Source organism: Sander lucioperca, chromosome 19 (assembly GCF_008315115.2).
Source record: "Sander lucioperca isolate FBNREF2018 chromosome 19, SLUC_FBN_1.2, whole genome shotgun sequence".
Lineage (NCBI taxonomy): Eukaryota > Metazoa > Chordata > Actinopteri > Perciformes > Percidae > Sander > Sander lucioperca.
The window spans coordinates 3,143,172-3,169,756 of record NC_050191.1 but is presented as its reverse complement, the minus strand read 5'-3'; the positions used below and the strand labels follow the sequence as shown (position 1 = coordinate 3,169,756).

General features: G+C 41.9%; 1 protein-coding gene across 1 annotated transcript in view; it reads left to right on the top strand.

The window, feature by feature from the left end:
- LOC116067442 overlaps nucleotides 1-26,585 on the top strand; it is a 39,782-nt gene that overhangs the window by 9,719 nt on the left and 3,478 nt on the right. The window contains exons 7-21 of the mRNA XM_031323877.2: nucleotides 2,779-2,939; nucleotides 4,063-4,209; nucleotides 5,267-5,369; nucleotides 8,633-8,761; nucleotides 10,001-10,183; nucleotides 10,765-11,012; nucleotides 11,186-12,112; nucleotides 13,445-13,541; nucleotides 13,723-13,830; nucleotides 15,914-17,398; nucleotides 18,961-19,083; nucleotides 19,201-19,329; nucleotides 21,075-21,267; nucleotides 22,492-22,616; nucleotides 25,240-25,430. Of these exons, the coding sequence (XP_031179737.2) occupies nucleotides 2,779-2,939; nucleotides 4,063-4,209; nucleotides 5,267-5,369; nucleotides 8,633-8,761; nucleotides 10,001-10,183; nucleotides 10,765-11,012; nucleotides 11,186-12,112; nucleotides 13,445-13,541; nucleotides 13,723-13,830; nucleotides 15,914-17,398; nucleotides 18,961-19,083; nucleotides 19,201-19,329; nucleotides 21,075-21,267; nucleotides 22,492-22,616; nucleotides 25,240-25,430 (4,349 nt within the window). The remainder of the gene's footprint in view (nucleotides 1-2,778; nucleotides 2,940-4,062; nucleotides 4,210-5,266; nucleotides 5,370-8,632; nucleotides 8,762-10,000; nucleotides 10,184-10,764; nucleotides 11,013-11,185; nucleotides 12,113-13,444; nucleotides 13,542-13,722; nucleotides 13,831-15,913; nucleotides 17,399-18,960; nucleotides 19,084-19,200; nucleotides 19,330-21,074; nucleotides 21,268-22,491; nucleotides 22,617-25,239; nucleotides 25,431-26,585) is intronic.

Here is a 26,585-nt window from a genome sequence, read left to right as displayed (position 1 = left end):
TGGTTGAAAGAAATCCACATTTCTGATATAGAAACTTTTTGAAAATGGGTCAAATTTGACCCGAGGACAACAGGAGGGTTAATGCTGTCAACAAATTTGGGATCATTGTTGTGTTCTTCACAATAAAAGACGTGCTTCAACAATTCCAAATTATTCAGTAAAAGCTCCTTAATTTCCACTTTGTATGTAAAGTTATAGCGCAACCAGAGCGTCGCCCACGCGTTCGTACTGCTTTCTCTCATCAAAGTCATTTTCGTATACTAATGAGACATGTAAATGTCCATGTGCATATATGAAAATTCACACATAGATTCTCCGATGTGTATAGATTACTTTTATTTGCATTTCAAAGGCCATTGCGCAGGAAAAGCACTGTGAAAAGAATGGAAACTGTGTCAGACCGGATGTTTCCGGACATGGCCAATAACTGCGAACAGTGTCCGGACATGGACACAGTTACGTTAGTAGCTGATGTAAAACAAAAATAAAAAGAAGCAAAGTGAAGGATAGGAATAGAAAAATATTCTGTTAAGTAAATGTTAAGATCCAATCGGTGGCATTACATAAGTATTCTCTACTCACTTGGCAAAAACACCTATAATTTGAGAAATATTAGCATACAGATGATGACAATCACTAAATGTATGCAATACAATGGCATCCCTCATTAGCCATTCTGACCAGTTCTGTTTGTGAAATCCTTAGCTTCATAAGACTTGCCTTGAATCCCTCAGATACTTGTCTTATGATCAGTCCGAGGGCTTAACACAAAGTAACATTGTCCTGCTGTCCTCAGCAGCGGTTAGTTTGTACTTGCACAAATACATGCTCCTTTGTTCTGCTTACGCCAGAATGACGTACAATACAACTAAATGCAGCCAAAAATATTTATTCCAACTATTTTTATTCTAAACATTGCTTCTTTGTGATGGAGAGCATGCTCAGTTCACTCAGCCAGGAGAGGTTTTCATGTGTGAATCCATTCATGAGATCCGTCCAAGCGGCCTGCGTCTATTGTTTGTTACCTTGGTGAAGCTTGTGCAAATGCCTCGCGTAATCAGCTGACCTTATTAGCAAGTGAAAGGAGCCCCTCTTCCCGTTTACATTATACATTCAGTCATGTTCATCTGGGCCATTTGGCGACGGTGACAGACTGACAGTATTCATTAACCATGGCAGCTCTCTGCCTATAGCTGACCCATTCAGGATGCAACTACATAATCTCTGCCAGACCTACATGTAGGTTGTGGGTGTTGAGCAATTTGCAGCAACTACTATGGAACACAAATCAAGCAGCCTTACAATAAGTCTCTCAGCAGCTTGATTTATTACAAAAATTACACTTAAAGTGACTATGTGTAACTTTCAGTTTGTGTTGATTCTAGCGGCCGCTTTGGACAAAAGCTGCAGTGTTTTTACCACACCTGCTGTCGTAAAGGTCTTTACGGTGCTGTATTGCCCACTGGATTACCTTTTGTTAACGTTACGGGGCGGTCATATAGTGGTGATGAATATTTTGCTCAGACAGAAAATCCTTAATTTACTATAAGAATAAGTGCATCGTTGCATTTCAAGTGTTACATACAGTAACTTGGCCTACTTTGGATGTCTCTTGAGATAAAGCGGGTATCACTGTCACTGGGTCACGAGCCAAAGCATTAGATTGTTGTAGCAACCAACGTAATATTAACTCGCAGTGCAGATCCATTTGGCCGTGCAACGTTTTCAGAAACACGTTTCGGCGATCTTTTTTTCGTAAAATACGAGATCGTATTCCCAACGAGCTGCCATGATGCACAGTTGAAATTCTCGAGCAGCCAGACCCACGTCGTGCGTTCGTCCAATCAGCTGCCGGTCAACTGCGTGGCGCATCAAGCATGGATGTATGACATCGCGACACCACGCTTCAGTCGTGTCGCAAAAATGGAGTTAGATTAATGTAGCACATTTCATAAAACCCATGAAAAAATAGCAAAATGAATGTTTTGACAACTGTGAGTGAGTTAACATGCGGTATAAAACCTGATTTATATTCGCATAAAGGCAATACCCCGGTTTCTCAAACGCCATGGTCAACAGACCTACCTCCTTTAGTAACCAGGGTGTGTGTGCATGTATACACCTTAACCGGGGTACGGTCGGGTTCTGCGTCTACGCATGCTCCGTAGGTTATAACTGCCCTTCCCAACTCCGCTGCAGTTGTTTTTAACCCGGAAATAGAAGAGAGTAGTTGGAAGCAACGTTGCCAAAAACAACGCCATGGCAAGTACTATCAAGAAGACCCATTTTGGGCACCTGGCTAGCTCACCTGGTAGAGCCCATATAGAGATTTATTCCTCGACGCAGCGGCTGCAGGTTTGACTCTGACCTGTGGCCCTTTGCTGCATGTCATTCCCCCCCCCCCCTCTCTCTCCCCCTTTATGTCTTCAGTTGTCCTATGCAAATAAAGGCATACAATGCCCCATGAATAAAAAAAAGTCCCATTTCTGGTGCAAAAGAAGTTGTCCATGTTATCCCCGATTTCCTAGTTGTAATTTTAGACAAAGGTCAACCGGAAGAAAGACCAGTTCCGATCAGTTTCACCGGAGAGCGCCACGTGCTATACCGGAGCTAATCGCTCCCGTCATTCTTCCCATTCTTCCCCGCTCACGTATGCACGGAGAACTGGCACGTGTTCACTTACCCCGGTTTACTGCTGTGCATGTAAACGCCACTGACAATTGCATGAGCCGTCTTGGCATTTGAAAGTGACTCTGGCACTGTGCTGCTCCTTGCCAGGAGATCGACGACTTTGTCCAGGAGTTCCTGTCTGTGGTCCAGCGGCTGCCCTCGTGTATCTCCAGCCTGAAGTCTCTGTCACGGCTGCCGCTGCCCTCCACCTTCAGCGAGCTCCGACACTTCTGCTCCACCAACGAGGCCGAGTTCCAGAAGCTCAGGAGGTGAGGCGCTACTCCTCACGTAGGCCAACGTTGGTTCAGTGGATAGTCTTTTTTTTTTTCATGGTTTATTTAGACTTTTACAGTTACAAAATCCATCCAAGAAATTAATCTGTAATTATAATAGGTATGTACTAGTATACATATATGCTATTTAGATTTACAATACAGTCTAATAAAAAAAAGACTTCAATAAAGAGACAACTATAAACCACACACACATCTTCCCCAACCCACCCACCCAGCTTAGGCTGTGCTAATCAATAAAGGAATTTAAGCTAAACTATAACTATACAGGGACAAAAAACAAACAAATGATCATAACAAAACAACAACTCAAAAAAAAATATGGTCTTAGGTCAAAAACAAGTGTGTAAAGGATAAGGTCAATGATCAGTATCACCAGGCTATAGGCTACATCGTGGCAGTTAACTGGATTATGAAGCCTCTGGAGGTTGCAGGTCAAGGGAGTCAACATAAGAAAGAAAAGGCTGCCAGATTTGATCGAATCTTGACACAGCACCTCTCCTCAAGTGTCTAATCTCACCATAGCACATCTCTTGTCCATAAGGAATGTGAGGGAGGACGCTTAGCTTTCCAGTGACTCCAGATTAACCTCTTAGCTATGAGAAAAAGAAATGCAACAAAGTCTGATTTAGACCAGGATAATTTGACCGTGTCGGGGAGGACTCCAAACAAGGCCGCAACAGGGCATGGCTCCAATTGTGTCACAGTTTGAGGATCCAAAAAATAAAGTGAAATTAAACCTATGCTGTCCGCCTCCTTTTTTAGGGATTCATAATTGTAGCAAAATGATTGATTTATCGTCTAGGATACTGTTATTATTCACATGACATCTTTTGTAACGGTAAACTAAAACTGCAAAATGCAAATTGTCAGTGAAATTAGTGGTTACCTGTTTGTAGCAACAATGTCTTGTTTGTTGCAAATGGCACTAAATTGCAGGATGTTAAATCCAAGCGTAGCCAGTTTTCCACCCTATTAACTAGTACACCACCAGTGAACGGTATACAACCAAGAAGCAAAAACAGAATTTCTTTAAGAGAATATTTTCTTTTACCCGCTACACCATCTTTATACTAACCTGTATTGTTTTGCTATGCAGGGAGCTGGGGCTGGATGAACTGCTGAGGCACTGTGAGAGTGTGGTGGAGAAGCTGCGTTACCCTGAGAAGGAGCCGTGCTACCAGGCGATGGCTGGCACTGCCCTCTTCACGCACACCGCCTTTGACATGCACCAGAACCACAGCAGGTACAGCAGGCAGCCAGCTCCCAGAGTACTGCTCTCAAATGGATCGTAATCCTCTGTAATAAGACTTCCCACACATACCATACAATGTTGCAATGGTCCTGTGTTGCACAACATCTGAAGCAGTGTGCGTATGTGCAGCTCTAAAGCATGCCTTATACCTTTTTATTCATTTAAAAATGAAACTCTGTGGACATCTTTAGTTTTTATAAAGACCTTTCAGTGTCCATCATTTTGGTGTTTTAGCAGACAAACTCCCGCACGCTGTCTAACTTGTAAAGTTAAATTTAACGGCAAAGTTTCGGCACTACGCCTTCATCAGGCAAATGGTATGGCTAAGATGCCAACTTTTAGTAGGAAGTGGCTGTAAGTCACCACCAGTCACATTGTCCTCATGGATTAAGGCATAAATATACATATATAACATTGTTTACTATACATGGAGCTGAAAAGAAGTACAACACTTTATATAGTAACAAGAATAAAACATCCCAAATATATGCATTAGATGGATATGGATTTCTATAGAATGAATGCTAAAATCCCCAAAGGCTAACGTGCATTCATAAATAGACATGTTCACAAATATTGCAGTTTACATTTGCATCAGTAGATAAATAGAAACACTTAATAAACGCCACAAAAAAAAGCCTTACCAAAAGAAACAATGGGCAAACAGTTCATCAGTTGATATGTTTAATAACAATAGTCCGATGTATCTCTGCCCTCAAGACTGCAGACATTTGATTAATTAGGTCCCTATCCATAGAGCCTTCAGGCCCCTGATGGTAAATGCAAGAATGTCAAGAAAGCCCAGAATTAGCAGGTTACATTTATTATTTATTTATTATTACATTATGCACAAATGATCAGGATGTCGGACTTTTTCTTAATTTCCTATGACCGACTCGTTCTTCTCCTACGCACCTGTCTGATGAAATGGATGTGCGCTGTTCCAAGGTGTTTTTAGCAACCACGAACTGGCATAGAGTATGTTGTCATAAATATGAATTGATACCAGATGCATTTAAAGAGATTTTTTTTTCTTCGTATTTTACAGGATAACTGCAGCAGTGGAAAAAGTGGAGCTGCTGTGGCAGCAGGCCTTTTCTAAGGCCCGTCTCCAGCTGCAGGTGTTCCAGCTGCGAGAGGACGCACTGCAGGTGAGTCAGTGGACAACTGTTTGGGTCGGAGGGTGCTTTTACACCTAACCTGTTTGTGTCGCTGTAAACAAACTGTGGAGCATTTGCCCCTATGGTATCGTTCATTTGGACTGATGTGAAAGCTGTCAATCAAACTCTACTAGGGGTGCACGATTCAGAAAATGTCACGATTCGATATCGATTTTTAGGCTCACGAGTCAATTCAAAATTGATTTTCGATTCAAAAACGATTCTCGATTTATAAAAAAAAAAAAAAAAAAAACACGATTTGCAGTATGTAAATGTAGTTACTTTTCCCATGTGATTGCAGTAGACATACCATTTAAAAGAAACAACAAATTAAATGTAGTTTGATATTACTTTATATGTCTTCATACAAAAATAAAAACTTTTGCAGCTAAAAACTGCAAAGTGCCAAGCTTTGGCCAGCTTTCAAATACATTTAATTCAAGTATAAAATAAAACTGTTAAATAAAAAGAGCTTTTCGTTGAGAGTTCGGTGGGAGTACAGAGCATTGAAAGAGTGTGGTGGTTGACTGGCATGTTAGGTACTTCAGGTTGTTGTGCGTCCGCGTCTTTAATGTTAATCTCCGGGTGATGGCGTACCATGTGAGTTCTCAAGTTTGTGGTGTGTCCAAAATACTTAACTTCCGCTTTGCAAAGCCTGCATATAGCATGATTCCTATCAAGTTCCGTTTTCCCCTCGAGGTTATAAAAGCCGAAATGTGTCCAAACTCTCTCCTTCAATGAGGATGGAGCAGGTTGAATAAATCTGTGTGAGGTTTGCCATTGTTTGCACCGACTAAACTACTTCTGCTGCACTCGTTCTTCTTCTGATTTATAACAAGAGTGCCCAGGCGTCAGTGTGAATTCGATGCAGCGCCATCTATGGGAATGGCGAACTAAACTCATTTTAGGACAGTAGTATACACGCCATTACAAAACAGAAAAAAAAAAAATGTAATTTAAAAAATAAATATGACTCCGTAGAGCTTGAATCGCGATACGAATGTGAATAGATTTTTTTTTTTTTTTTTTTTTTTTTTTTTTGCACACCAAGTGCCAAGTAAACAAAAGTAGGGTCATGGTCTATTTCCAAGCCTTCTCTGCTGTGTTTTGTTTGTTGTTTGAAAGCAACACAGAATAACCACAGGATTTTATGATAGTAGATAATAGGGCTGGCTTTTCATTTGAATGGTCTGTAAGTTTTAAAGAATCCAGATCCATCGATCTGTCTGTATCCTATGAAACCAGAAGACCTAAGGAATCCACTGGTACCAACTGTGGTGAGGTGCCATGCTAGCTTGTCGAGAAGGGGGTTAAAAAAAAAAACCCTCCAAACATGGGATACATTTTGGCGAGCAAAAAACTGGCATGGCCATTTTAAAAAGGGGTCCCCTTGACCTCTCGGGTCCAAGATATCTGAATGAATTGTCACTCAATACTCACTGACTGTAGAGTCTGTACAGCTGCGCTTTGTGTTGACTGCTGCAGTGTTCATGTTAAAGGTTTAGTGCGTAACTTTTTGATATTAATAAACGTCCGTTACATTCAAGCCATTGCCAAATGTGTTGCTACAAAGCTAATTAAGACTATCAGCTCCACACAACTCTCTCTGGATTTCTCAGTGTGACTATGTTCAGAAGATTGTGGCGCCGGTGACTTTCCCACGCAGAAACTGGAGTGAAGATAATGACCTCTTCTGAAGAGTCCATCTTTTTTTTAAATCCTCCATGTCCTCCTTGGCTACTAGCAACTGCGTGTGCGCGGTCACGGAAGGCTTGTATTATGTGGACAGTTTTGTTGTCATTACTTAGAATGCCTCATGGGGGCGGCAGAAACTACGCACTATAGCTTAAAATAGAAAGTCATTCGGGACGTTTATCATTATTCGTAACATGAGGTTGCAGTCCTGACTAGTAATTCTCATAATAAGGTATTTCTTTGTGAGCAGTTCTTTACTGAACCAAATGTGTTGATTTATCTTCTCTGGTGTTATAACGTGCAGAGTTGCTGTCGCTCACAAGAATTAGATTCCCCCAACATTGGCTACATGTTGTGCTGATGATGCAGGATCACCAAAACGGTCCAATGAATGAGTTCCCTGCAAGTCTGAATGACGTTTGTATTTAAAAAAAAAAAAACGTAGGGCAGCACGATGTGTTGAAAACATGCGATAACATTGAATATCGCGATAACGATTTAAAAAAGCGGATGTAACCAGTTCTGCTTTCTGCTGCTTTTAGTTTTCTCCTAAAATACAACAAAATTGCTCGTTGAATTTTAAAAAACAAAGGAAATTCTTTTCAACATTATTTTATTAAACAAATTGAACCTTTAAAATAAAAGGCACCAATAAAATAAGAGCAAGTGCAATTATGTGGTCATGCATACGTTGAACTAAATAAATCTGTCTTTCGCGTTGTGTTTAATGCACAAGTTGACATTGCGATGACGATTAAAAAAAATCTATTTATTGTGCAGCACTAGTAAAAAGCCAGTATGGTATGAGCATGAACAGGGACGCAACTAAAAGGCAACGGTGTATAATTTCTTTTCCTTGGTCTAGACTAAATAAATCAGACTACAGGTGTGATAATGCTCAGATTTGAGCACCAGGCGCTTTGCAGAGGTGCTCATCATCATCTTTAATTGCATTGCATTGGCGTTTTATTTTGATTGAAAATAAGTCTAATTTTGCTTTTATTGTTACTGTGATTAATTATTGTGCTTTTCATTGGATCTTCAAAGATTTTAATACTACAGTCCTTCCCTTAAGAGGATAGTGATATCTTACCAGCATGATAAAATGTCTCCGTTAAAGGTGCTGTAGGTAGGATTGTGAAGATCCAGGACTTAGCCAAAAAAATGTGAACATGGACAACTACTCAGTCCCTCCCCCCTTTCCGGTAAAGCCCAAAATGGTCTCCTAAGCCCCTCCCCCCACAAGAGAGAATGAATGCGTGTGCATGAGCAGTGATTGACACAGTTAGACACACCCCTGGCCCTGATTGGAGCATCTGAACAGGGAGCGGTGGATTTTTGCAAATCGCACTACAGGCTGTAGGTGGTGCCAGAGGAGCTGGATTTTTTTTTTTTTTTTTTTAAATGACCTGCTTCATGTAGTTCTACTGGAACATAGGGTCAGCAAATATGACAGTTAGTTTTATAAGTCTTACCTACTGCACCTTTTTAAGGCAAATAGCTGTGGTTAAAATGTCTGGCTACCTCTATGAACTGAATGTGTTTACTTCTGCTTACAGATCACAGAGCAGATCAAAACTCTTCTTGAAGAGAAACTCCAGCCATACAAATTGGAGATCGCCAAGGATGCTGCAAAGGCAGTGATGCTGGTGTCCGAATTTAAAGCCTCCATTCACACTCATGCCATGGTACTTATTTAGTTAATCATCATTGTGTTCTGTTTAACAGGTAGCCTGTTTTTGAGATGTGGCCTAAATGTATTCCCAGTTGTGTTTTATAGTGCAGCCTCAATTTAGTCTGTATTCGGGTTCAGATTCCCTTCTCATCAATGCTTCCTTTCAGCATTAGTGATCACTAGTACGCTGCCCGTTGAAAATGTGCCTGTTTGGAACGGGCCGATTGCTTGGCCTGTGGTATTACTGCTTGTAGAATTCTTCCAAACCAAATTGTACCCCAAAATGACTTGCAGAAGGACCCCAAACCACTTAATATGCAACTCCACTGTATAGGCTGATACTGACTTACTGATTTACCTGACAGAGAACGTTGCAGATTCAGAATGTAATCACAAAATATCACTATGAAAATGTGGAGTAATCAGACATTGACTCATGGCAGTGCGCTACCCATCTGGCCGGTTATGAGAGCTAATCAGCACCTATCTGTGTTCAACCACCAGAACGTGCGTGCATGTGATTTGATTTGATTCCCGGGGGTATTTTGGCGTAATGTTATTAGTGTTGTAAGTTAGCAGTAGACTTAATTAACCCGACCCAGGGTGAGTCTGATGAAAACTGTTGTGTCTGCCCGGTTTAACTCTTGAGATTTTCTCGCATTGCGCAGCGCTGTGAAGGAATAATCTCTGAAATTATGTTATGTTCTGCCTCTGTTTTAGAAGTGGTGAATGTAGGCTACAGCTCAGAGCAACTTAATACGATGTAGTGTCTGGCTTTTGTTTGATATTTAGTGTTGGCAAATGGCTTTTTGTTGAGTTTCCTCTTGGCGGAATAATAGACACTGAAAAGCGTGGGGCCTTTTTTTTCGCCAACCTTATTCCACAACAGTTGTAATGTTCCTTTCAGCTATCTGCTCGTGCTCCAGGAAAGGGAAGAAAAGTTAGTTTGGTATATCCAGCAATCATGTAGCTAACGTTGGAAGCATTGTAAAGCGTTCTGTATGCGCATGTCTGCGTGTGACGTGCAGGTTACCTTCCCTCCCAAACACGGACACGCATACATACACGCATACATATGTACATACATACGTACATACATACATACGTACATACATGTCTCGCTTTATTAGGTGGATATCAGTAGTTCACATCACGCTGTTGTATTCCCTGTGATTAAATCTTTTGGGAAAGTACTGTTCACTTCACTTCTATTTTCATATAACTCGAGCCCTCCTCACCTGTCCCCTACCAGGCTCTTATTCGCTCTGCTGAAGCTGTGATCCACACAGCATCAGAGATCCTGCTGTTTGAGGGTCAGACCAGGGAGCGCTGGGTGTTGGATCTGGAGAGGCTGAAGGAGAAACTCCACTCTGCTGTGCACTTCATTCTCCGAACCCTCCGGGCAGTTTCCAGCTACCATCATTACTACAGCAAGGCAAGTTGTCAGCATTTGAAGACATTTGAAAGTGGCCACGCTCAGTGCTCGTTTCTGTGGTTAACCCCCCCCCCCCCCCCCCCCGAATTAACTGCAGTGTCTGGTACTGTAAAGCCCAGTTTGACGAAAAACATTTTATTTTTCTGATTCACAGGCCCTTACGTTCTAAAACCAGCCACTTTAACCTTTAGGGCAGGACGCCCTTCTTCAGCCTGTGAAACACGCTGAAGAAACGTCTGTGTGGCAATAAAGTATTACAGTGCTGTCCAAAGTACCTTTTTTTTAATATATATATTATCCAAAGATCTAGGCCCCAGTCTTTTAAGTTTCAATGTGAGTTTAGCCCATTAAGTGTTATTTATTCATCATTTTAAGTAATTTCTCAGATATAAATTCTATTACGTACCCCCTTCTCCAACATGAGGATTTGCAACTTTTATCTCCGAAACTGGCTGCAGAAAATGCTAAAAAAAAAAATAAGGTGACAGTGGTGTCTTTGAGTTAAATGCGCACCGCCTCACCCATTACCCTCAACCTCCCCGTAGTTCAAATCCTGAATATGTTTACTGTTCCTCTTACAGGCCAACGGCTGGTATAGGCTGGTCCTCTGTGAGAACTTCCTCCAGGAACTTCTGTCAGGGGTTAACGGAGACGACGTTCCCATACAGGGCAGGAACTGGGGGAAGATCCCTGCGTGGAGGTACAAAATGTCAGCTTTTCTGAAGAAGAATCCCCCTCCAGATATGGAGGAGCTGGTTCATCTGGCTCATCTGTCTCATGCCATCCTAGATGGCGATGTCCAGGAGGCGGGCAAGCAAATGTCTCAGCGGTGAGAGAGCATTGATTTTCATGTCACAAAAAGGTTATGAAGGGAAAACTATGGCCGTGCGTTAGTCCTCTTACAGAAGTTTCTTGTATAGAAAATATTAGTACATTTCACATTGTGCGTTACTGTTACATGGCCAATTATTCAGTGATCTTATTTTTTTTTTTATTAATCAGGTGCATGACTTTGAGGAAACTTCTAATTTCTTCGGGACCTGTGTCTGTCGGCCACCTCCAGCTGGCCTTACAGTGGCAGTATGAGTTGTTGCGGAGCAGCCATGTCAATCATTCCTCTGCTGACAGTTCTACAAACGGAACAGCTAAGGATGTTCAAGACCTCACTAAATGTGAAAGTGCTAAGGAAGCAGCCCATCTTCTCGGAATGGCTCCATCGACTGCGGTTACCGGGATGGTGTCGGCTGAGGGCAAACCCACCTCCCTCAGCTCATTCGACTCCGGCTTCGATGGAGCTGGGGGCAGCCAGCTGGAGGCCTGGGGTGGGAGGGAAGGAGCGGAAGGTCCTCTGTCCAGATTGGCTGGGACCAGGGACTCTGTAAGGCCTGCCACGAGCCAGCCTCAAATGGACAATATCTCCGATTGTGAAGATCCCAGAGAGGAGTTTGGCTCTGTGGGAAACTCCTCCAGGGCTAGCATCCAGCTCATCCCTAAAGTAACCGTGGATTCTCTAAACTTGGAGATCAAAGTGAAGCGTTCAGCCGCGCTACCCAATAATCCTTGGCTTAGCTTGCCAGTAGACGATCTGGAAAACTCGTACACAGTTACCATCACGCAGAACAAAACGCCGCAAAAGAGAGACGTACAATTCCACGACCCCTCTGACCCCAACCAGTCCAACTGGTCTCGAGATCAGCCCACGCAGACGGAAGTGTTGAGCAGCACACAGCCCAGAGGGCCACAGAGCAGGAAGCGGACACTACATCAACAAAGCATTTTGGAAGATCCTCAACTAAGTCCCATTTGCAACATCCTCTCCAGCACTATAACAGATGAACGAGACAAGTCCATCTGCACCACAGAGGGGATTCCCACTCTTCTCTGGGATTCTTATGACCTCCATGACCAGAATCCGGATGCTGTCGATGGGTAATGTATCTGTTTCAGAAGATGCATTCAGTTTTACAACGTTCGCAGACAGCCTTACCTTTTAACCACAAATGTTCCGTCTGATGTTAAATCCAAAATGCTTCCACACAGAGCTGGAAAGATTAATTGATTTTAATCGTCAACTATTTTGATAATTGGTTGGAGTCCTTTTCCATGAATCTTTTCTAGTTTTTTTTTTTTTTTTTTTTACTTCTCTGTGACAGTAAGAGACATATTTGAGTTGTGGACAAAACAAGACATTTGGGGACGTCATCTTGGGCGTCATCTTTCTGACATTTGAAAATGATAGATTCAAACGTAACTCTATATTGGATAAGTTTGTTTGGAGTTGTTGGACTGTAATCTTGCCCAAATCCAATTTTAAAACTAGGACAGAGCTGCTAACATTAGCCCTGATAGCATCCAGGACCAGCTTCCACTTAGTGGATGACATGGCAGTCCCCACAAAATAACAGTTGGCTAATGAAATGCTTCCCAGTGGCCTCGTCCCAAGTAATAATTAATCATGGATATAATGTAAAGTATTATTGAAGCAGGTATGTATTCAATTAAATTTTATTTATAGTATCAAATCATAACAAGAGTTATCTCGAGACACTTTACAGATAGAGTAGGTTTAGACCACACTCTGTAGTTTACGAAGCTATTACAGTGGTTGCCTATGTATATTCCTTACAATGTTGCTCTTGGATTTTTTGCTTTCAAAAAGCTGTACAACAACTTGGGAGTATAGTTTCTGTTACTGTATGGCAACATGCACACCCTTTGGACATTTGCTAAATCTGAAGCTTGACAGACCTCCTGTAGCTAATAGACCTTTTGCGATGATGATAATAATGTATTATTATTTAGGTGCATGCTGTCTAACTATCATAATTTACTGGGACACTTGATGGAACAGAGCCATTGTTAAAGTATGAGCATAATATGAGCATATTATGCTCATTTTCAGGTTCATAATTGTATTTAGAGGTTGTACCAGAAAAACACCATCTTTTTGTTGTACTACACATTGCTGCAGCTCCTCTTTTCACCCTGTGTGTTGAGCTCTCTGTTTTAGCTACAGAGTGAGACATCACACTTCTGTTCCATCTTTGTTGGGAGTCGCACATGCTCAGTAGCTAGGTAAGGACTACTAGCCAGTCAGAAGCAGAGTATGAGGGTGTGCTACGCTAGCAGCTGGGAGAGCATTATAACGTGTTACAAAGTGACGAGCATTCGTCACGGAAGTAAAGGCTGGACTGCTGAAAGATTGGTTTGGCTACAAGAAATTACCAATTAGCACTTTTCCTGTATTTTTTTTTTCCCCAGTGTGATCGATATTTCCCTAAATGACTGGGATGTGAAAGAGCAGGAGGATCTGAGGGAAGTGGAAAAGATCCTGCACAGGGCTGATAAAATACTAGAGGTAAGAGATGCCCCATTGAAGTAAAGGGGTGGATGATTGCTGCCGTTAAGGGCTGCAGCGATCATTTTCACTGTTATGAAATGTCCCAATATACCCATCACATGTTAAAAAAGCCCACTGATATCGTCATTTCTCAGTTGATTAGCAGTTGTGCTCAGCAGTCAAATGTCTTTCTCTACAGAAAGAAGAAACTGTTCTGGCTCAGGAGGCTGTGCTGGATGCCCTGCTGAGATCTGAGGACCGGCGGAATCAGTGGCCGCTGTGGGACAGCGAGGACCATCTCGGTGTGGTACGTTAAGCTGATGTTAGATCAAATCACGGATGTGAACTAGGGCTGAACGATTTGGATAATTGCGATTTTTCTGCCAGATATTGCGATTACGATTCGATTGGAGATTTATTTTTTTCTTCTTAAAAGTTTAGCTAAAGTTCAATATTCACTGTGTAACAGATAAAACATGTCATGGAGCATTATAACACGAGACACCATCAAAACTGCTCTATTTTCTTGGAACATGGATATGGATTGCCAGCCATAAGTGTTTTTCTTTTAATAAGCATGGAACATTGAACAATCAAACACAGAACATTTATCACAACAGCTCGTTATAATCATAAAATAACAATTCCAATAAAAAAATTTGTACTTTCCTGTAAACTGAAATGTCTCATATGCCTCAGTTCAATAGTAGCATTTACATATTACACCTTCTACCATCATGTAATATGAAGTTATAGAAAATAAATGAAAAATCCACAGAAAATGGGACATTTCTGTTAACGGTCTGTGATATGTAACATAATTCCAGTGTTTTTATCTTGTGAAAAAACGGTAAATAAAAACAAAAAGAGAAAAAAATGTTACACCAAACATTCAACTAAATATTGCACATTCAATTAATCGCGGTCTTCACGATTGGCTAATCATTCTTTCAAATTTTGATTTGAAAACGATTCATTGTTCCGCCCTAATGTGAACTATGATTTTGGGCGGCCACTTATCAGTGACATTTAGTTACATATTGCAAATGGATCTCAAAAAGGTATTCACTTGCTTTTTGGGTTGTAATACAGTTTATGGGCAGTGATGTCGATGGATAACAATTCCAATCTGACATTTGGGTGATAACATGGGGACTTTAAAAAAAAAAAATAATAATAATCTGGTGAGAAGATGGATCACTCTGGTGAATATTTAGCCACTGTTGCACAGGGGCGTCTGTACGGTCGGGGGACATCGGGCCTTAGACCAGACTGTCTAGGGTTGTGCTTTGTGACTAAATATTGCAATCACAAAAACAACAATTACTGCTACTTCAGTACAATAAAACAGCCTTCGCCTCCTTTCACATATAGAAACAAATCAAAAGAATTATTTTAACAATGTACAAGTAATTTATCCTGGCCTAGTCTATATCCACGACGTTCCACTTCTGGGATTTCTCCGGCGAGGCAGGAAATTCCGCCGGATGCAGCTCTTTTCGCCGATGTCCTTCTGCTTTCTTTGTGTTGAAATTTTAAACTCCGGTCGATTTCTGAGGACTATGGTTAACTGCTTCTCAGATCTCTGCAGGATAAATCCAAACAGCTAGCTAGACTATCTGTCCAGTCTGAGTTTTCTGTTGCATGACTAAAAAAACTTTTGAACATACACATGTTCCACCCAAACAAGTTCCTTCCAGAGGCTATTTCGCAGCGGCACCAGGGCTCCGTCCGGGGCTTAGCGATTGTGATTGGTTTAAAGAAATGCCAATAAACCAAAACACATTTTTACCCATCCCGGAATGCTGTGTGGACTAGCCAGACCCTCCTCCGCAGCGCTGTGAAAGAGGGTCTGGCAAAGTGAGACTACTTGGTCGGCAACAGAGTAGCCAACTGTGTTAAATGTAGTACTTGATTTTTGTGTAGTTTTCGTTGAATAGTTGTTAATGTATTTGTTTTCATCATTTTGATAATAGTTAATTTTAGTCGGTCAACAAAACCTAAAGACATTTTCTGTTCATCAGTGTCATTGTTGCTAATGTTATGTTAATATCCTTTTTTTGGAAATGTCAGCTTGCATGATTTTGTCCCAGTTTATTTGCAACTCCATTCAGTGGGATTGTTGACGAAGTTAGTCCAAAAACTGGACAATGTTTAAAACTTGTCAAGTATTACTCATCACTGTTGAGTAAGATGATGGTAGAGTAGTCTGATTTATGCAATGGGATTCCTGTTGGTTTTTATCCAGTATGTGTACCTGTGCAGCTTGTTTGTCGGCCACTGTGACCACAGACCAAATTTCTACCTTTATTGAACTACAGTTGATACACCCAGTGTAAACCTGCAGTGTTTGTTCATCGTGCTTTATCTGCTTATGTTCATTTTTGCAGATGTCCTCTAGTGAGCTGGCTGAAGCCGGCGTTCTTGGCCTCGAGGATTACCTTGACCCTGCAGAATCTGACGACCTCCGTGAACCCAGATCAACTAGATCTGCGAGTGAAACTAAGGCTTCTGAAGATGATGGGCACTGCGCTGAAGCTGCCACAGGAGCAAAAATGGTAGCGTTTCACGGCTGGCCGGACCTGCTGACGGAGCTAAGAAAAGTCCATGTCCTGGATGAGCTGATCATGGAGGAGAACCTGAAGATCCACCAGTTCCGTCGCTGCGAAGAAAACCCTGAAGAACTCTCTGTGAGCAAACCTCCGGATACAAACGGACCGTTGAGTATGAGCAAAGAAAGGGAGGCTTTTCGGTTACAACTGGAAAAGGAGACAAGGGAGGTAGAGAAGCTTGAGAAGAGTTTGAACAAAGAGCGTAAAGTGAAGAATCACAAGGACACCGCTAGAAAGGTTGTAAAATGTTCAATAATGGAGAAGGCTAGAAGTGGGAATAAGAAGGACCAAGCCCTCTGTGATGAGCTTTTATCGGGTAGTTATAACAGATCACAGAGAACACACTCAACATCTTTGGTCCTGAATGATTCTCAGACTCAGGATACCTGTAAAACTGAAAATATAAAAGATACCAAAGAGGCTACGCCACAAGACTTGGTTCAACTTCCAGATTCCCAATGTCAAGGTGATTGCTCTGGAGCTGAGCCATCAGTATTTAACAGAGCTACCTTTAATATTACCTCTGATTTAAAGGAACCTCCTGAAGAGTTGGGGATCCAACCTCAGGGATGCATCCATGGGGAAAAATTGGACGAATCTGGTGAAAATGCTGCTTTAACCTCTGAAATGAGGCCAGAAGATGGAGTCTTTGACCCAGGCGGAAAATCACACCTTCCTCCTGCGCTAACGCCAAGCAAGGTGTCACTTCCTGTGAACGACAACCTCGCTGAACACAAGCCTCCCCATTCCGCAGAGCTGCAGGATCCAGCTCGGCCCTCAGTTGCTCAAGATCCGGTTTTTGTGCAACATGATCTTCAAGATAAACCACTTGACGCGCTGCCAGAGAATGTGAATGCAGCCATCAGTCACACCTTGATTGTCAATCCAAATGTGAAGGAACACAGCAGCAACAACAACAACAACAACAACCATGCACTTACTGAGAAATACAAGTTGTCATTAGACGACTTGTCTGAAATAAGCACTAAAGATGAAGATGATACTCCTGTGGTAGCTGCTTGTTTGCTACAGACACATTTACGCCCGGCAAAGGAAGTCCAGACTGTATCTCCTGCAGATGAGCGCCCACATCAGCAGACAGCACCCCAGCTGTGTCCTGACCAGCCTCTGGAGTTTGACCCCGGGGGCAGACGTGAGCAGAATGAAGACTTGCCTGATGGTGTTCAGAGCTCTGAGGCCATGAGGATATCCGGCTCTGAGTCACCTGGGATTCAGGCCCAGCTTAACATCAACATGAGAGAGGTAAACTCTACTGTAAAACCATAAACGTTGTAGTTTAGCTTAGCATAAAGACTGTAAGCTGGGGGAAACAGCCAGCCTGGCTCTTTCTAAAGTTCAAATACACCGACCAACACCTACACAGCTCAATGACTATGTTTACATGCACATACTATTCCAGGTTTTGCCCTTATTTCGAAAAAGACGATATTCCGACCAAGTTGTTTACATGGCTAATGAAAGTGAATATTTCACTAATATTCCCGTTACATATAACATATATAACCGTGCAAAATACGATTTTTTTTTTTTTTTTTTTTTTTTTTTTTTTGTTCAAAGTTTTTTTCAAAGTTGCAAACACAGCCTCCCTCTTTCATTCCTTCAACCAGCTTCTTGAAAAGGTCGGTGTAGCGATTGTGTGCGCATATCCAAAAACCCGTTGATATCCTCAAATATATCTGATTGAGACACATATTCCGAATGTGCTGTATACATGTCCAAAGAATGCCTCTATAACCCGAATAATACCAGAATATTCCACGTCTTAATCGGAAAATGCTATATTCTGAAAAAGGCCTTATTCGGAATATCCAACCGGAATATGCTGTTTACATCACCTGTATCAAATTCGGAATATTGTCATATTTGGAATAATAGTGGAATATTGGTGTGCATGGAGACATACTCATTAACAGAAATGGAATTAAGGCAATTTGTAGTTTAAGGCTTGCTAGACCCATTTCTTGACTTACAGTGTATCCCTCCGCCCGGTGTGCAGTGTCTCTGGCCACAGCACAGGTTGCCAGATAGTCGGTGAACACAGGTTTGGGTTTTTGACTCTGTACAGCCATAGTGGTTACCAAACCTGGCAATCTTACTGTGATGTAGGGCTAAAACTAAGGATTATTGATTTATCTGTCGATTTATTTTCTCGATTAGTTGTTTGATCTATAAAAAGGTCAGAAAATGGTGAAAAATATTTTTCCAAAGCCGAAGATGACGTCCTCAAATGTCTTGTGCTGTCCACAACTCAAAGATATGCAGTTCACTATCATAGAGGAGTCAAGACACCAGAAAATATTCACATATAAGAAGCTGGAATCAGAGAATGTTTACTTAAATAACAAACCAATGAATCACTTGTCAAAATAGTTGGCGAGGAATTTAATAGTGGACAACTAATCGATTTTAATCTTTGCAGCTTTACTGTGATGACAAAAGAGTTTTAGGTTCTGCAGCTGACTACTGCCAAGAAGTACTTCAGTGTGCATCTCCCTTTTTAAAACCACAAATTGACAGTAATTTCATTTCTGCTTGTCTAAGGGTTAAGCAAATGAGATGTTGATTAGACACATTTTTTCCACTTTAGGCAGAACCAGGCTAGCTGTTTGCTTGCTCAATATTTATGCTAGGCTAACCACATCCTGACTCCTGACTGAGTTAACTCATAACGACTTAACACAGTCATGGGTCATGGGTTAAAACCAGATTGTGTGCGAAGGAGAGTTGCCTAACACGGGGAGGCATCCCCAGCATTATTGGTCATTTCATTCAAATGGATTTTATTTTTCTTGACGTGATTGCAGATGACAGATTTCAAGACCCCCATAGTACTGGACACGGGCTCTGGTTTGATGAAAGCAGGATTTGCAGATCAAGACCTCCCCAACGTTATATTCCCAACAATTATCGGGATGCCAAAATACGAGGTACTGGGATATACTTAATGTATGACTTTTATGTGCTCTGCAAAAAAATGCATTCCAATAGTGATGTGGCCTTGCTTCTAGTCGGCCTTTCTGATTTAGAAGGTTTGTCTTTGTCAGGAAATAATGAATGGTAACCTTGAAAGGGAGACCTACATTGGACATGAGGCTCAACACATGAGAGGGGTCCTGGCTCTGAAGCATCCCATAAAGAACGGGATCATTTGTAACTGGGATGAAATGGAAAAGGTGAGTAGGAATGCATATGCCTGATATGTGATGTCACTGGCTGTTGCTACTAGTGGTTTTGTGAAAAAGGATCCTTGGATCTTTTGTTTTTTTTCAAGAGAGGGGGGGATAAAAACTCTCTGCTTTGCGTTTCTACTCATATAGTATGAGTGGGATATATGTTTTGATATCAGGGTATTGTGGTGGTCATGAATGGCATTTTACTGGATATTTCTTTTAATAAGACAATGCTGCTTGTTATAATGCAGGAATAGTCAGGCATTTTACTGATCCTTCCCATGAGGTATTAACTTATGCCCTTGTGTCCTAATTCCATACGTCACACTAATTCTAAGCATGATTTCATATGTAGTGTGTTCATGCAGGAAAAATGACAAAACTAAGTATAGATTCCAAAGTCATGCGTTGTGAATGGCGGTCTGACAGCTCCAGAAAGATGAAAGCATTCCGTCCTTAGCCAGATTAGATTTAGTATTCTCTGCGTCAAGTTTAATTGGCATTTCAAAGTTGCTGTTTGACATTCATCGGTGCATGTACAGTGTCATTTCCTGTTGGCACAATAGGGTTACAAAGACCATATACTATGACAATTAGTTTGTGATACATTATACTATAAGATGATTATACAATATGCTCCTGCATCAAGGCATTAGATCTACAGGGTTAGGGTTACCCTTATTATAAATTAAACTACCAAACAATATAACGCCCTACAAGTCCCGCTAAAATAATTAGACCATTAAACACTTAGCTAACCCTAAAGACTGTTTAATGCTTCTGCGTCCAATCGACGGCGTACCCCCGCAGACCCCTCTGCGTCGCAGCGAAACCCCCTCTGAGCCCTCCGCCGTAGCTCGAAAATTTGTCGAGGCGACGCAGACTGCAAGGACTGTGATTGGTCAACTCGTCGCAAATAACTTCAGACTTATCACCCCCATAGCGTTATGGCGGTGAAATGCACCGCGATGCAAAGCAACCCTGACACAGAACTCCGAAAGGGTCACGACGGCGTAGGAGCATCTATCAAAATAAAGGCCGAAAAGGCCCGAAAAAAAAAATCTTTAAAAAAAAAAAAAAAAAAAAAAAAGAAGAAACCTCTGCAATCTCGCATAAAAATACATTTCTGTCAAGGTAAACGTAGCAAAATAAAAATGTACCAACCGCCAATGGTGGATCCACAGACAAGTGCCAAAATACCACAAATAACATCTAATAATAAAGTCTCTCACAGTGTCAAGATTCCACTAAATCCTATATTTCAGACCTTTGAAAATACCAGTGCTGATCTAGGCCAGGTTTTAGTTTTTCCTATTTCTACAACTTCAGAGTAGCACATTGACAACTCCTATATAACTTGGTTTGTAATTGATATAATACTTAATTTGGAAATGCTCACAATCTTACTCATAAAGTAGGAAAATACAAAAAATTAAACCCATTATAGATGAGCTTATTAATCAAGAATAAATCCTTTATAACTGTAAATGAAATACTATATAGTTCTAGTTGCGTATACAAGTGTTGATGTAGGAACAGTACTTTATAAATGTGGAGTTAAGTATTTACTAATGCTTAACTAAGGCTTTATAGTGTGTAGTTATTATAAAGTGTTACCGATATTGGCTCACGATCCATGCCCACATATCTGGGGAACCAGAATAGGTTTGTGACCGCAAATGTGCTCGTTACCTCGACTTAGTTCTAAACTCTACTGTTTTTTTGTTTTTTTTTCTTTTTGTTTTTAGATTTGGCATCACTCGTTCCAGCAGCTGTGTGTGGATCCAGACAATCACCCTGTTCTGCTGACCGAGGCGGCCATGAACCCCTTGGCGAACCGTCAGCGCATGGTGGAGATCATGTTTGAGTGTTTCAATGTTCCCTTCACCTACGTGGCCATGCAGGCAGTGCTGGCACTTTACGCAGCAGGGAAGTCCACTGGTAACTTGGCTAAATATTGTATTTTATGTTTTTATTTTTTTAAAATGACACGCAAAACATACAATTTGCAACATGAACATATCCCTCGTCATCACCACCCACCCAGACAAAATTTTTAGAAAGATGACACAAAAACTACAATAATCAAGACCATACAATGACATAATAACAAAATAGACAAACTATTAACCAAATAAACATAAGTATAAATGACAACACCATATAATTGTTTTTTTAATGCATTTTACCTCTGCATTGTGTTGGATAGATTTGCGTGGATGAATTCTTTAGTCATACATTGGTAATGTGTTCTTTCATTATAAGGAAAATGTCTTGGACTTCCATCTCTCTCATCTTGGGATGATTAAACTGCTGTTTTAAAGGAACACGCTGACTTATTGGGACTTTGTCTTATTCCCCGTATCCCCCAGAGTTAGATAAGTCCATACATACCCTTCTCATCTCTGTGCGTGTCGTAACTCTGTCTGACGCCCCCACCGCTAGCCTAGCTTAGCACAGATCCTGGAGGTAACCGGCTCCATCTCGCCTACTGCTCCCAATAAGTGACAAAATAACGCCAACATTTTCCTATTTACATGTTGTGATTTGTATAGTCACAGCTTCTACAAGGTAACATGAGACACAGCCATCTTCTAACCATATACAAACTGGGAACTATATTCTCAGAAGGCGAAGCACTGCTATTTGGGCGGAGTGATTAGTGCAACACCTGAAAAGCCCCATTGATACTCTCTGCTCCTCACCACGGGGCTTCTCAGGTGCTGCATGCAAATCACTCCACCCAAGTAGCAGAAGTAGCAGTGCTTCGCCTTCTGAGAATATAGTTCCCAGTATGTCTACGGTTAGAAGATGGCTGTGTCTCATGTGACCTTGTTATTTGTACACCCTGTGACTATACAAATCACAACATGTAAATAGGAACATGTTGGTGTTATTTTGTCACTTATTGGGAGCAGTAGGCTAGATGGAGCCGGTTACCTCCAGGATCAGTGCTAAGCTAGGCTAGCGGTGGGGGCGTCAGACAGTTACAACACGCACGGAGATGAGAAGGGTATGTATGAACTTATCTAACTCTGGGGGATACAGTGAATAAGCTAAAGTCCCAATAAGTTCCTTTAAAGTCATAGTTTCCTTCTTAGTTCAAAACGAAAATGTGTCCGTTTTTTATTTATTTATTTTTTTAAATTCTTCTTTTCGTTGTAGGTGTGGTGTTTGACTCTGGAGACGGAGTGAGCCACAGTGTGCCTGTGTTTGAGGGATACAGTCTACCTCATGCAGTGCAGCGCTTCCCTCTGGCTGGTGTTGATGTTACAATGCATCTCAAAAAGGTATTCACTTGCTTTTTGGTTTGTAATACAGTTTATGGGCAGTGATGTCGATGGATAACAATTCCAATCTGACATTTGGGTGATAACATGGGGACTATAAAAAAAATAATAATAATAATAATCTGGTGAGAAGATGGATCACTCTGGTGAATATTTAGCCACTGTTGCACAGGGGCGTCTGTACGGTCGGGGGACATCGAGCCTTAGACCAGACTGTCTAGGGTTGTGCTTTGTGACTAAATTTTGCAATCACGAAAACAACAATTACTGTTACTTCAGTACAATAAAACAGCCTTCGCCTCCTTTCACATATAGAAACAAATCAAAAGAATTATTTTAACAATGTACGAGTAATTTATCCTGGCCTAGTCTATATCCACGACGTTCCACTTCTGGGATTTCTCCGGCGAGGCAGGAAATTCCGCCGGATGCAGCTCTTTTCGCCAATGTCCTTCCTCTTTCTTTGTGTTGAAATTTTAAACTCTGGTCGATTTCTGAGGACTATGGTTAACTGCTTCTCAGATCTCTGGAGGATAAATCTAGACAGCTAGCTAGACTATCTGTCCAATCTGAGTTTTCTGTTGCACGACTAAAACAACTTTACACATGTTCCACCAAAACAAGTTCCTTCCCGAGGCTCTTTGGCAGCGGTTCCGTGCGGAGCTTGGCGCCGCCCATGACGATTGTGATTTGGCTTAAAACAAAATGCCAATAAACCGGAGCACGTTTTTCTCCCATCCTGGAATGCTGTGAGGACTAGCCAGACCCTCCTCCTCAGCACTATGGAGGAAGGTCTGGCAGAGCGAGACTAATCCTGGCCTGATAATGTGACCGTATTGCCTTATTTTAATTGAATTCATTTAAGACATTACCTTAATACTTGCTTTATGACACCGTACACCCAATAATGCAATAAGCGAAATCGGTTACAATCAAAACGGCTAACACTGAGCCAGATTTACTGAGAACAGGCATTTGTGCAACGCCGTTTGTGAGGGGGAGACGGACGGAGCAGGTACAGCAGAGTGGAGCAGGTGGAGATGTTGCGTTGATATAGATGTTAGTACTGAGGTGACGTCAGTGCAGCCTAACACGTAAATGACAGACTGCAGACTGAACTCTGTTTTGTTATGTTATTCTACAGTACATTGATGTCAAATTTAATGAACACAAACATGCATCCACCATTCGATTTAACTTACAGGAATCAGATATTGTAAACATTAACGGCCTAATTGCTATTATTTTTTCTTTCTAGTCAGGTTTCAGTTATATAAAAGTATATGTAATGCTGTGTCGTTTTAAATCTCATCTGTTATATTTACACTATAGGAATCGTTGGAATGACCCGGCAGGTAATTTCTCTTTGGCTGCACACCTTTTTGTAGCCATTTATTCACACACCAAAATCATCAACAGCTGTTCATCGCATTCATCTTAACCCCTCATAATGGCGCTCTGTTACCATAGTTACTGATGCCTTCTCAGACAGAGTGTGAGGCCAGTATGATCGCACCAGCCACAATAACCCACCATAGGTGTTGAACACACACTATAAACACGTTTCAGTGAATTGGATGGATGGATAGATGGATAGAAGGCGGATGAGGGGCTAGGGTGAAATGTTGGTAAGGACCCTGGCAGCAGAGTTTGGGACATACTGTAGCTTGTGGAACATACACACATACTCACTCACTCACTCACTCACCCATCCATCCATCTTCATCCGCTTATCCGGTCTCGGGTCGCGGGGGCAGCAGCTCCAGCAGTGGGCCCCAAACTTCCCTTTCCCGAGCCACATTAACCAGCTCTAACTGGGGGATCCTGAGGCATTCCCAGGCCAGGTTGGACATATAATATTTCCACCTAGTCCTGGGTCTTCCCCGAGGCCTCCTCCCAGCTGGACGTGCCTGGAACACCTCCCTAGGGAGGCGCCCAGGGGGCATCCTTACCAGATGCCTGAACCACCTCAACTGGCTCCTTTCAAGCGCAAAGGAGCAGCGGCTCTACTCCGAGCTCCTCACGGATGACTGAACTTCTCACCCTATCTCTAAGGGAGACGCCAGCCACCCTCCTGAGGAAACCCATTTCGGCCGCTTGTACCCTGGATCTCGTTCTTTCGGTCATGACCCAGCCTTCATGACCATAGGTGAGGGTGGGAACGAAAACTGACCGGTAGATCGAGTGCTTTGCCTTCTGGCTCGGTTCTCTTTTCGTCATAACGGTGCGATAACGTGAATATAATGCCGCCCCCGCTGCGCTGATTCTCCGACCAATCTCCTGCCCCATTGTCCCCTCACTCACTCACACACATACAAGAAATACATACACTAGAAATAATAAATAGGATAAAAAATAAATAAAATAAGATGACAAAATGCCAGAACTACTGAAAAAATACATACTTGGAGGGATGACAACTGTAGACTAAAAATAGGTGTGTTTAAAAATGTAATTATTTTAAATATGAGTTATGTCCATGCAAGATCCCCTACAACACCTCCTTTTCAGAGGTGGCGAATATCCCCCAAAAAACTGACCGTCCCAAATACAGTGACCTTAGTAAACTCGGTGGGATACATCAGTCCCTCAATCGACTGTTTTGGTGTGCCTGTGCTGAAAGCTTCTGCAGGAACAAGGGGTGTGCATGCGCACCACGGCGGAGATGGAGATAGTGAGGGAGATGAAGGAGAAGTGCTGCTGCGTGGCGGTCGACCACGAAGCCAAGCTGAGTCGCGGGGGGGCGTCCTGCAGAGAGATGCATTACACCATGCCAGACGGACAGATTGTCACGCTCGGCACAGAGAGGTTCAGGTAACTGTCTGCACAACACGTCCTGCTTCAGATGGGCACTCAATGGACACTCCAGTCACACACAGGGGTCCCAAAGGAAATCCCATTTGTACCACTACAAATTTAAGAACTTGAACTTGTTAAAGAAATTTTTTTAATAATACATCTCTTTTTAGTTGTAAGGATGGGAAATGACTAGCTAAATGTAGAACATACTAAACAAAAAGAGGTTCATAATAAGCACGAGGCCTCCAGCAACAGTACAGTCAAACTATAATCTTGTTAATGATCGGAAACTTTATTTCTATTCTGTCTATCAATATGACATAACCTTGTACTAACGCCACATCAGGTCAACATTTTAATTTGTCCGATACTTTAGTCTAGCCTCAGCTAATGTCTTAAAGGTGCCCTGCCACTTGCATTTTTTTGAAATATGTTAGGTCCATATGTGTTTGTGTTATGTTGTGAATGTGAAAATTAACTGCTACCTCCTCTGTCAGCTCTAGCCACTGAAAAGAAATAAGCGGAGAAATCGGGCCAATTACAAAAGCTGGTCAGTCTGACGTGGTGTTGCCTGAGCTCATTACTATTCATGAGCTCACTCAGTTGTGCTGGGTAAAGGATGCTCATTGGCTAGCTGTTAGCCAATCAGTCAAGCAGCTTAGCTCGTTGAATATTGAGAACTGGCACAAATTGCAGGCTTTCTATACCACGCTAGAATGGCTTGAAACAAGGTAACCAATGTTAGAGTCCATGGTAGAACTTCAGACATTACCACAAGGTAATGAAATACGTGTGGCAGGGCGCCTTTTAAGGGCTAATTGGCAAATGTTAGCATGCTAACACGCTAAAATGGTAAACATGCCTGCTAAAAATCAGCATGATAACATTGTCATTGTGGATGTTAGGTAAATGAGAACTAGCATTGCTGTAGACTCTTGTAATATTGCAGTCACTATAGTTTTCTTTGGCCAGAATGTTGATCATTCAGGCAATTAATCAAGCACTTGACTGAATGCCAAACAACAACCGATCTGGCTGACGCAATTCTAAAATGAGTCACGGCAAACCAGTTTGGGGCTGAAATTGGGCTTAATCTGCACAGTCTGCCTGGCTTTAGTTTTGTTGAAGAATGTTGAGCTTCAGAGTTCCAGATAGCTTTGGGCTGCACAC